This window comes from Oxyura jamaicensis, chromosome 2 (genome assembly GCF_011077185.1).
Source record: "Oxyura jamaicensis isolate SHBP4307 breed ruddy duck chromosome 2, BPBGC_Ojam_1.0, whole genome shotgun sequence".
Taxonomy (NCBI): domain Eukaryota; kingdom Metazoa; phylum Chordata; class Aves; order Anseriformes; family Anatidae; genus Oxyura; species Oxyura jamaicensis.
In genome coordinates, this window is record NC_048894.1 from 157945344 (window position 1) to 157957487 (window position 12144).

At 54.2% G+C, this 12144-nt stretch overlaps 1 protein-coding gene across 1 annotated transcript in view; it reads right to left on the reverse strand.

Annotated features, from left to right (window-relative positions):
• Nucleotides 1-12144, reverse strand: part of EPPK1 (epiplakin 1) — a 38422-nt gene that overhangs the window by 5115 nt on the left and 21163 nt on the right. Inside the window, exon 4 of the mRNA XM_035317233.1 lies at nucleotides 162-166. Within this exon, the coding sequence (XP_035173124.1) occupies nucleotides 162-166 (5 nt within the window). The remainder of the gene's footprint in view (nucleotides 1-161; nucleotides 167-12144) is intronic.

Sequence of the window (12144 nt, forward strand, 5' to 3'; positions counted from 1 at the left end):
CAGGCCTCCTGATGCCGGGGCTTGGCTGCACACGCAGCTCCCGGGGCAGGAGCTGGCTGTCCTTTCAAGCTGTCACAGCAGCCCAGCCCAAGAGGTCCTGGTGGAAGCAGCTTTCCCACTGGGGTGAGCAGGGGTGGCCTGGCAGTGCCGTGGTCCCGAGCCCTGCCTGCACCCCAGGGAGCGCGAGCGTGTCGGCACAGCCCCCAGCCCCGTGCTCGCCTCACGGGCTCCCGCTGCCGGGCTCCCAGCCGAGACCCACCGCGCCAGTCCGCACCGTCTCCTGCGGGCTCGGGCAGGTCCCACGGCTCCGTCTGCCTCCCTCCCTTGTCCCAGTGTCCTGACCTGCTCAGCTCAAGTGCAGAGGACGCAAAGCACATCTCATGGAGCAGTGGCTCCATTCAGCCCTGGCATCCAGCCGCTCTGTCGCTTCGTCCCTTCTTAGAAAAGATTGCCTCGTGCCTGGAGACTTCCTGTGCACTGAAGCCCCAGGCTTCAGCAGCTGCCCTCTGAATGGTAGGTTTTGGGGTAGAGGCAAGGTTTCCACATCCCCTGCAGGCCTCTGGTATCTGCATGGAGCGTGCAAGGCAGGAGTTGTGCTAGGCTGTGTGGTGGCCCCAGTGCCCCCTCTGGACAGGCTGTGTCCTACCTGCTGGACACGAATCCAGAGCGGCTTGCTCACCAGCAGGCTCCGGTCCTCCTCCTCCTCCTCCCGCCGCCTCTCAGCCAGGATGAGCAGCTGAGGCAGGTGTCTAACTTAAATCCTTCACTTCCCCGCCCCCGGGGATGACACACCAGCCCTGCCCTGTGCTACAAGCCAGCCAATGTACATCCAACCACCCCAGTGTGATGATGTCTTTGCAGTGTCACAGCAGCCCCTGTCCTGGGAGCCCAGCTGGGGTGGCAGGGTCTGGGAAGGGGGAACAGTGACCGGTTACACTGCAAGATGTGGGGTGCGTCTGTGGTGGGAGCTTGGGTGAATGATGGCTGTGGAGGATGCAGGGGCATGGTGCAGCTTCTGGACCCTGCCACCACCATCTCCTGACAGGTGCCCAGCATGATTGCTCATGGACTGCTCTGACTAGGGTCCCAGATGCCTTGGAGTTCCCTGCACATCTGGGCTTGTTCAACCTGCCTTGGCTGAGCCCGTTGTCCCTACAGTCCCTTGGCGTAGGGAGCTGCAGCCACCTCCTGTGGCCATCTCTGCTCCCATGGGGGACAGAGATCGAGCCTGTCCCCTGATGGAGTTGTGAATCCCACCATACAAGGCATAGGAGCTCCTTGTAGCAGGTGGATTTGGGTGGTCAGTGCCTGGAGCTGAAGCAGCTCTGGGATGGAAACCTCTCAGAATCACAGAATGGTTGAAATTGGAAAGGTTCTCTGAAGGTCATCTGGTCCATCCCCTCTGCTCAAGCAGGGCCACCTAGAGCAGGTTGCCCAGGACCATATCTTTGTGGGTTTTGAAGACCTCCATGGAGCGAGGCTCCACAGCCTCTCTGGGCAGCCTGTTCCAGTGCTCCATCACCCTCATGCTCCTGGTGAGCAGTGGGAGCCGGCTCAATGCCTGGCCAGCGGCTCCCTGGGAGCTCAGGGTGCCTGGTTGACCGCTTGCTTGCAGAGAACTCATGCTGGCTGGCACGGCAGGCTGCTGGCTCTGGCCAGCTTTGGGCTGAGCTGGGCTGAAGCAGTCCCGTGTTTGGGCTGTGTCCCATCAGACCACAGCCACAGCGCTGGTGAACAGGCTTACCCAGTGCCCACTTCCAGCACAAGGGTGGTTTTGGTTGGGTTGTTCTGGTGTGTAATTGTGCAGCTGAGTATGTGCTGCTTGTGTCTGTGGCTGTGTGCATCCGTGACTGTGTATGTGCTCACGTGAACCTGCACATGTGACCGTGCCTCTGATGTGTGTGACTGTATGTGCTCAAGTAACTCTGTGTGTGTGCACATGTGACTGTGCGTGTGCAGGGGAGAGCACACACACATCTATGCTTGTGAGAGCTGGCACACGCATCTGTACACGTGTGTGTGCTGGTGTGACCCTGGCCCTGTGTGGGTGTGTGTGAGTTGGTGTCCCTGCGTGGAGGAGGTGTTGCCTGCCCCTGCCCTTCCTTCCCTGGCTGTCCTGCTTTGGGTGCACATTCCTACCTGCGTAGGTGCTTGCCAGACTGGATGATCAGCACACGAATGCATTTTCTCTCTGACTCACCGAGATCAGTTTGGCTCTGGGGAACACACCTGGGCAGGAGGACCCCCTCTGCTCTTGGGGATGAAGGTGGACACAGGACCTGTTTCTCTCATCTTTACTCAGTCCTCAGAAGCCCTTCCTTGCCTGACATCTGTTTCCAGCCTGAGTTATGTTGGCTAGAGTTACTGATGCCACAAGTACGCTACTGACTGCATTTCACTGTAGGTTTTAAGGTTCAGCTATTTGGGCTGGGCTACAGGAAAGGCTTTGTTCTGGGCTGCATCCTTGGCACAAGCTGAGTGTAAGGGGGTGCAAAGGGTGCCTGTACCAGGAAGGAGGATCCCATCTCTCTTCTCTCAGCATCCTGCTCTGTGCAGCAAGGACCCTGTGCACAAGCCTGGCTGGGTGGGTACCAGCAGGCAGTGTTAAGTTGCTCTGCTTTGTGGTCCTCCTGCACTCCCCAGGCACCACTCAGTGCTGACCGCAGCCATGCAGCGTGCTCCCCTGAGCTGTCCCAGTGACACTGGGACACTATCTGGAGCTGGCCCAGCTTGTTTAGACACCTCTGAAGTGCTGGCAGTTGGCGGCTTCCCTTGATGATGTGTTACTTTGCATTTGTCACAACAGAGGCTATGATTTATCTCGCCACAGTGGACGCCTCCTGCAGAGCTGGAGCCCGGGCTCCCGTTATAGCCATGGAGAGCACACCAGGACACTCACCCCAGTCCAGAGCATGACTACTCTGACCACTTGAACACATCTGCTGTAGTACGTGTCCACAAAGCAACCACCGGCTGCATGGGCCTGCTCCACCTTGGCTGCCCAGGGCCTCCAGTGTTCACAAGCATCAGCTGCAGTGAATCAGCCCTGAATGTCACCTCCTGGTCACAGGTACCAGGTGGCTTAAACAGAGCTGTATCTCTTGAAAACGATGGTGCCTCACTGGGACCCTGTTTCCAGCTTGTTCCCTCATTAGCAGAGAGCAGGATGACTCTTCCCTGATGAGGACTGAGTATTTTATCCTACTTGCTACTCCCTACCTACTAGTCTGTTTCTGAGACATGATGAAACTGTCTCATTTCAACCCTGAAGCAACTTATTTCTTCCAGGACCTGTTCTAAGGCACTACCCAAGGCTGTTTGGAGATGGGTTAAGTGAGCTGATCTCTGCTGTATTTTACTCCAGAGAGGTATTTCCCCAGGGGCTGTTGAAGAGGAAGGGTGCCCACAAGGCAGACGTTCCTGTGTCCCATGGGTGACTCTGGCACCTGCACACCTTTCCCAGGGAAAGGGAATACAGCACAGGCAGCACTGAGCCTCTCACCTTCATAAATACCAACCCCTGTGATGCAGAACTGAAACCCTGCTCCCCCGGTTGGGGCTGCATGTATGTTGCATACCAGACCTCAGTCCCATCTAGTCACTCGTTGCTTTCGCTGCCTGCTGTTAGACAGTCATGTTTCTTCTGGCCTTCGGCATTGTCTTTGTGTCTTGAGCTCAAATTCCCTCAGCCCCACTCCCAAATCTGCAATACACTGGTGTGTTAAAGGCACGAGGATGCAGGGCCTGGCTGGAGTACTGTACAGCCAGTGCCCGGGTGTGCACGATGGTGCTGTCTCCAGACCTGCCTCCATCCCTCCCCCCTGCTCCTGGGGCTTGTAATTAGCCCTGGGATTTGAAGGAGGGCTCCTGTCTCCCTGTCTGCTGCCTGGGAGCATCACCAGCATCCTATCTGGTGACACTGTCGCGGGGCCTGCTTCTTTCTCCTGAAGCTGTTCCTCTGGCCCGCTCCCAGTCTGCCCCTGGTCCTGGAGACATTTCAGACAGGATGCCTTTCAGGCCACCCCCTGCCCTGGTGGTGGCTGCTGCAGGTCCATTGAGAGGCAGATGGCACGGTCTGTCCCAGCAGTACGCATGCTGTGAACAACGATAGGACCTTTTAGCAAGTGAAAGCGCTAGAACACAACCTACAAATAATAGTGTTCTTGCTGAGCAATGCTGATTGTTTTACCCATTCCATCTAACTTCTCTGAAAGGCAGCTGCAAGCTGACACTGTACCTCTTGTAATTTGCATATGATCACAGGGCTTTGGATTGGGCTGCAGTTCCTGTTTCGGTTCACAAGCCAAAATACAGTGACTTCCCATTTCACATGCCTGAAGTGCCAGGAGCTGGATGTCTGTGAGAATGGCGATGAAACTGTGCTCAAGCTGTCTTGGGAGGAATGTTGACTTCTCGCTTGGCTTCAGGCCTGGGTGTTAACTGACCTGCAGTCGCCCTTCCCAGACAGCCTGACTAGCAGCTTGGAGCTGCCTGGGCGTCAGGGCGCTGTCACTTGCACGCTACAGGCCCATTACCCAGCCAGCATTTCTGGATATACCGCACTCTGGACTCTGGCACGGGGCGCTTTGGAGACAACACCTCCTTGTCACCCACCTGACAGATGGCTGCTGTCCTCCCTTCAGTCAGGGGCTCAGGCGGGCGGCATGCGAGCTGCTGTGGGAGAAGCTGGGAAAAGTGCAGCGGCTGCTGCAGGTGGGGTCTGCCCTGAGCAGGGGGACTCAATCCTGCCTGCCAAGTCATAGAATCATAGAATCATAGAATATCCTGAGTTGGAAGGGACCCTTAAGGATCATCAAGTCCAACTCCTGATACCGCACAGGTCTACCCAAAAGTTCAGACCGTGTGACTAAGTGCACAGTCCAATCTCTTCTTAAATTCAGACAGGCTCGGTGCAGTGACAACTTCCCTGGGGAGCCTGTTCCAGTGTGCAACCACCCTCTCTGTGAAGAACCCCCTCCTGATGTCAAGCCTAAATTTCCCCTGCCTCAGCTTAACCCCGTTCCCGCGGGTCCTGTCACTGGTGTTAATGGAGAAAAGGTCTCCTGTCTCTCGACACCCCCTTACGAGGAAGTTGTAGACTGTGATGAGGTCTCCTCTCAGCCTCCTCTTCTCCAGGCTGAACAGGCCCAGTGACCTCAGCCGTTCTTCGTACGTCTTCCCCTCCAGGCCTATCACCATCTTCGTAGCCCTCCTCTGGACACTCTCCAACAGTTTCACGTCCTTTTTATACTGTGGTGCCCAGAACTGCACACAGTACTCGAGGTGAGGCCGCACCAGCGCAGAGTAGAGCGGGACAATCACCTCCCTTGACCAACTAGCGATGCCGTGCTTGATGCACCCCAGGACACGGTTGGCCCTCCTGGCTGCCAGGGCACACTGCTGGCTCATATTCAACTTGCTGTCTACCACGACCGTGTCTACCAAGTCCTGGCCGTGCTGCGGCACCCCCCAGGATGCTGTGCCTCTGTGCCTGAGGAGAGAGAGGGGCTTCGAGGCACTGCACGTCCTGTGCTCGGGGAGAGGGCAGGAAGGCGGCAGCATCACCGTCTGGGGAGAGTTTGTGTCGTGTCAGGATCTGTGCGTGTGGCGCTGGATTGCCACGGCCGCCATGCAGCTGCAGCTAGCCCTATCTGATTGTACATGGCCGGTAAGTGAAGAAAACCCACGTGAGTGTGCAGGGCTCGGGTGGTGCCTGGCGCCCCAGGATTTGCTGCCTGTACCTCTCTAAGTGCCCCTCGCGGCAGCTCTATGGAAAGCAAAGCCGGGGCGCAGCCCCATGGGATGCCCCATGCCCCGCAGTGCAGCACCGCGGTGCTCCGTGGCTCACCGGCTGGTCCTGCAGCTGCCCTGCAGCCTGGCATGGAGGCACCTGGGTCCGGGTATCACTGCTGTGGCCTGGCCTCGCCTGCCGGAAGGTGTAGGTGTCCTTGGCTGAAGCAGCCATGAACCACATCAGAGAGCTGGGAGACAGCTTTCTCAGGGATGCTTTGGCAATGGGGTGTTTGGGGAATGTTGTTTTCCTGCAGCATTTGGTTTGGGAAACCTCCTCTGCCAGAGCTGAGGTGCTGACACAACTCCCTCCCAGCCGGTCCCTGCAGCCACGCAGCCCTGGATGTGACGCTGCTGGTGCACAGCAGTCCCCAGAGGCTGGCGGAGGGTGACACCCAGCAGCCTCCTGCCTGACGTGGAGAGGGCAGGGCCCTCCTGCTGCAACCACACACGGGCAGCCTCTGCACGCAGCCGGGGACAGTATTAGCAGAGAAAACCAGACCCACGGTGTGGAGCTCTCACACCAGGATTCCCTGAGGCAGAGGTGCCTGGAGGCGCAGAGCCGCCGTGCGCTCCTGCCTGGCATGGAGCTGGCGTGGGCCCTGCAGAGCCACGTGAGCTGGCAGTGCTGGACCCCAGGGGAGCTGGGCTGAGCAATGTAGGAAAGAATAAAAATAATAATAATAAAAAAATGTCCTACGCTACTCTGTGCTGGTGCAACCTCACCTTGAGTGGTGAGTGCCAGTTTTGGGTGCCACGATATAAGGACATAAAACTATTAGAGAGCATGCAAAGGAGGGCTATGAAGATGGTGAAGGGTCTCAAGGGTAAGCCACATGAGGAGTGGCTGAGGTCCCCTGTTTTGTTCAGACCAGAGGAGACTGAAGGGAGGCCTCACAGTGGTCTGCAGCTTCCTCATGAGGGGGGCGGAGGGGCAGGCGCTGAGCTCTTCCTTCTGGTGACCAACAACAGGACCCAAGGGAATGGCATGGAGCTGCCACAGGGGAGGGTCAGGCTGGGTGTTAGGTACAGGCTTTTCACTGAGAGGGTGGTTGGGCACAGGGACAGGCTCCCCAGGGATGTGGTCATGGCACTGAGCCTGTTGCTATTAAAGAAGACAATTCTCTGAGGCATGTGGTTTGCTTTTTGGGTGGTTCTGTGTGGGGCCAGGAGCTGGACTCAATGATCCTTGTGGATCCCTCCCAACTCAGGAGCTTCTGTGATTCTATGTGCTCTGTTAACAACCGCAATGAACTGGCCAAACCCAGCACCGAAGGGATGGGCACAGGCAGCAACCACAGGCAAACAGAAAAGACAAAAATCCTTTTTATTCTGGCTTGGAGATAAGCAGTTGCACAACTTTGTACTCTGTGGGAAAGAAACTCTCAAGCATCTTTCACCCAGACACGTGATTCCTGGGAAACGGGGATCAGCGAGAGTTTCGCTGGTGCTTCAGGCCACCTGGCCTGCGGCAGGGCAGGGAGGACAATAATCCCCAGGGCGGCTGGGGTGGTGCCAGCAGTGTACAGACACTGCTTCCTGACACCTTTCCAGAGAACTTGCTTATCTTTTGACTTCCCAGCTTCCTGGCACAACAGTTTTGCTCTGCGGCTCCTGGGCACAGTGGGGGTATACATACTTATGGAGTGACTCCGGTCCCCCTCCCGTGCTCCTGTTGTCTTCTGAGGGCACATGGGGAGATGGCACAGACACAGCTCCAGCTCTGGTGGGGACTGCCGGGCACCTCGGCATGCCACAGACTTGCAGAGCAGAGCCTTGGCTGTGAGGGACGTCTGCAGAGCTGGCCTTGGGCACCGTGGGAAGTGCAGAGCTGAATGCAGCTGGTGGGGTCTGCCCTGCCCTGCTGCCCTTCTCCAAGTCAAGTGGCTGTCCGCGGACACAGGCGATGGATGGTGGTGCCTGGCAGAACAGCCTGCTAAGAGCAGCTGGGGAAAGCTTCGCCATAGACACTGGGATCGAGTGCACCCTCAGCAAATTTGTAGATGACACACTAAGCTGAGTGGTGTGGTTGATACGATAGGAGGAAGGGATGCCATCTGAAGGGACCTGGACAGGCTTGAAAAGCGGGACTACATGCACGTATTGAGGTTCAACAAGTCTAAATGCAGGGTGCTGCACTTGGGCCAGGACAATCCCGGACATGAGTACAGACTGGGAGAAGAGCTCACTGAGAGCAGTCCTGCGAGAAGAACTTGGGGGGGTTCTGCTGGACGAAAAGCTTGACATGAGTCAGCAGTGTGCACTTGCAGCCCAGAAGGCCAGCTGTGTCCTGGGCTGTGTCAACAGAGGAGTGACCAGCAGGGGAGGGAGGGGATTGTGCCCCTCTGCTCTACCCTCGTGACACCCCACCTGGAGTGCTGCGTCCAAGTCTGGAGCCCCCAGCACAAGAAGGATGTGGGGCTGTTAGAGCAAGTCCAGAGGAGGGCCACGAAGACGATCAAGGGGCTGGAGCACCTCTCCTAGGAAGACAGCTGAGAGCTGGGGATGTTCAGCCTGGAGAAGAGAAGGCTCTGGGGTGACCTCATTGCGGTCTTTCAGTACTTGAAGGGGGCTTATAAAAAAGATGGAGAGCAACTCTTTGCTCAATCAGATATTGACAGGATGAGGGGGAATGGTTTTAAACTAAAAGAGGGAAGATTTAAATCAGAGGTTAGGAGGAAATTCTTTGCTCAGAGGGTGGCGAGGCACTGGAACAGGTTGCCCAGAGAGGTTGTGGATGCCCCATCCCTGAAGGTGTTCAAGGCCAGGTTGGATGAGGCCCTGGGCAACCTGATCCGGTGGGTGGTGTTCCTGCCTATGGCAAGGGGCTTGGAACTGGGTGATCTTTGAGGTCCCTTCTAACCCGAGCCATTCTATGATTCTGTGATTCTTTCCCTGTTCTCTGCTCCATCCCTAATCTTAACATTTGAGTTACTTTGGCTGTTGCTGAGCACACATCAAATACTCCATTACAATACTTGCTGCTGAAGTGCAACAGTTCAGAGCTGGGTATGTGCACAGTAGGGCTGCTTCTCCCCATGTGTGCATTTTTTACCTATGTTGAACATAATCTGCCTTTTTTATTCCACTCACTGTATGTTGTTTGGTCTTCCAGCAGTCTTTGCAGCTGGCACATGTCTTTACTAACCTGAATAACTCAATACTATCTGCTTCCTTGCTGTTCACAACATTTCCCAGCCTATGTCTGCATGCATTAAGCAGCCTTGCTCCCAGCATGCGCTCCCCGCTCCCAACACATGCAGTCCCAGTGCTGGCTCCCTTGCTAAGAGGCTTTGCCTTGCCTTACCTTGCCTTACCTTTCCTCAGCTCTTACAGCAATTTCCTCACCCCAGCAGCAATTGCCACAGTTTGTCTGTGTGCTGTGTGCAGAAATCTCCTGTTGCTTCTCCTCAACCCAGTTCTTAGGGGAAACAGCAAATACACTTTACCTGCTTGCCTGCTCTGTGTAATTTATGTTTCTATGTCCCTTTTATGTCTCCACTCAGAGTTTGCCCCCCCTTCTGCCTGCAGAAGACACTTTACCGAGCTCAGTCCTTGCACAGAGGGGCCCTCACGTCTGGATGCTCACCTTGCCCCCTCCCAGCTCCCCAATGTCAGCCTGCATGGGGATTGCAGGGCTCTGTGTTGGTCTGTTTCATCATTTTGTCTGATCCAGCTCTACTCTCTCTCTGATGAACACCCTCCTCTGCGGTTCCTCTGCACTTCCTACTTCAGCGTTACAGTGCCTTCCTGGTGAGCCTCCTCCCAGCAAGCCCATGGCATGCTGATGTTTCACTGAGGATTAAGCTATTCTAGTTCCTCGGCCATATTTCCCTATTTATGAGCTGGCAATGTGCACTTGCAAACCAGAGGGCCAACCAAATCCTGGGCTGCATCAAAAGATGTGTGACCAGCAGCTCAAGGGAGGTGATTCTCCCCCTCTACTCTGCTCTTGTGAGACCCCACTTGGAGTATTCCGTTCAGTTCTGGGGCCCCCAACACAAGAAGGACATGAATGTATTGGAACAAGTCCAGAGGAGAACCACAAAAGATGATCAAGGGTCTGGAGCTCCTCTGCTACAAAGACAGGCTGAGAGATTTGGGGTAGTTCAGCCTGGAGAAGAGAAGGCTCCGTGGAGACCTTACAGCAGCCTTCCAGTACCTAAAGGGGGCTGCAGGCATCTGGGGAGGGACAGTTGGTCAGGGGGTGTAGTGACAGGACAAGGAGTAATGGCTTTAAACTAGAAGAGAGTAGATTTATGATAGATATAAGGAAGACACTCTTTACTCTGAGGGTGGTGAGGCCCTGGAACAGGCTGCCTCGAGAAGCTGTGGATGCCCCCATCCCTGGAAGTGCTCAAGGCCAGGCTGGGTGGGGCTTTGAGTAACCTGGTCTGGTGGGAGGTGTCCCTGCCCATGGCAAGGGGGTTAGAATTAGATCATCTTTAAGGTCCCTTCCAACCCAAACCATTCCATGATTCTGTGGTTCTGATAGGAATGGCTGTGCCATGCCAGGGCAAGAGCCTGTCCATCCCGGTGTTTTCTCTCACGCAGCAGCTGGTCATGGGCCCTCCTACGCCATAGCAGGACTGAGATCTGGAGACACATATGGGCCATTCAGGCTGATTTTGGATATGCATTTTCTAATCCATTTCCTGGAAAGAGCAGAAGTCTAGAAGATGAATATGAAGCCTTTTGGTTTGCATGGGAGCCTAAATCATCAAGTCCCTCTGGAGCTGGAATTACAGTGCCTGCAGGTTGGTGTGGGAGGAAGTTGAACTAACTCCAGTACAAAGTGCAGAGAGGCCCGAGAGCTATAAAATATCCCCTTGACAGTGTGTCACTTTGTGTAAATTGCAGCATTTCCAGTGTTTCCATGTGCTCATAATTCAGATGGTGGCAAGGACAATTGCAGTTAAATCAGCCCAGAGCACAGGTCTGCATCTCCACTATGCTGCAGCCAGCTTTGTCCAGTATCAGAGTCTACACTGAGCATGTAACAACAGCGCAAGCCCCCTGATACATCCCTGATCGTGACTCCCATCTCCAAGTAAACTGTGGCTCAGGAACCTCCTGGGACTGAGTATTTAACAGCCCACTCCCAGTAATTTGTCCCATCCCTTTTTGAGCCCATGCAACTCTCTGCACTACACAGCAGTTTATGGTAAGGAGTTCTACAGCTAATCTACATTTGCTTTCACCTATCAGCTACAAAAACTGTGGAGAGAACTGGATTTTTCCAGGATGCAACTGAGTTAATTAAGGCAAATAGCCAAAGACAATGAATTTAAGGTTTGTTTGTTTCCTTTTATTAAGCAGTAGTAGAATTATTCAGTACTGAACTGTATGGCACAGTGATCCAGAGGCAGTCTCTACTCCAGGAACGTGCACCTGAAGGCAGGAAAAGTCAACACAGGACACGGAATGGCAAAAGGAGCTGAGAAATGTACTGGAGGGAACAGCTGGAGGTAGCAGCTTCTGCACCACCAGCTCCCCTTACTGCTGGCTGCATACAGGGACAGCTTTGGCCAGAAGTACAGAACCACAACATACGCTACTGTTTCTCAGCTCTTGCATGGATCCCACAAAACAACTCTCTACAGAGGCTCTCAGGAGAGCTGGACAACTGAAGGCAGGGAAAGCAAAAACCTTGACTGATTTGATTGTACACATCAGAGAGAGACCAAACCACTCTCAGTCAAGGGTATGTATGGTCTAGAGGCCTCCAGAAATACTGGATGGACTGAGGCAGTAACAGCAAACAAAGATAATGTATACCAGTCCAGTAAAACCTAACATCGGCCTGACATCATGCCTACACAGAAATGTGCTCTGCAAGAAGGAGGCAGGCTTGCAAAACTAAAACTATGGCAATGCCACACCGACCTTCTAAAAAAAATGTTCCCCATATGTACGGATATGCGAAAGATATCCTTAGACTTAAAGAAATATAAAGGAAAAAGCACATTGTGCACCAAAATGACTGGACATACGCCAGGCTGATTCATGAATTCCAGTTAGGTTATAGCAGACAATGGATTAAAACACTATAATGTAATGCTCAGATGAGTCACAAAAAACCCGTAACTGCTGAAATACAAAACATGAAAGAGAAGAAGAAGGAAATAGTCTACAAATAATAAGAAATGAAAAATAATATATTAAAAATGATAAAAATGCCAGCAGCAAAACAAGTCTCAACAAGTGAAAAATTCTACAGAAATGCAATAACACAGAAACAAATGTAAAGAGCTGTATGATTAATTAGAGAAAACACTGAGGAAATAAAGACTAGAGTCTGGGTCGAGCACGCAGCGTCGGAGGAGCTGCATGTAGGTGAGGTTCTCGTGCGTG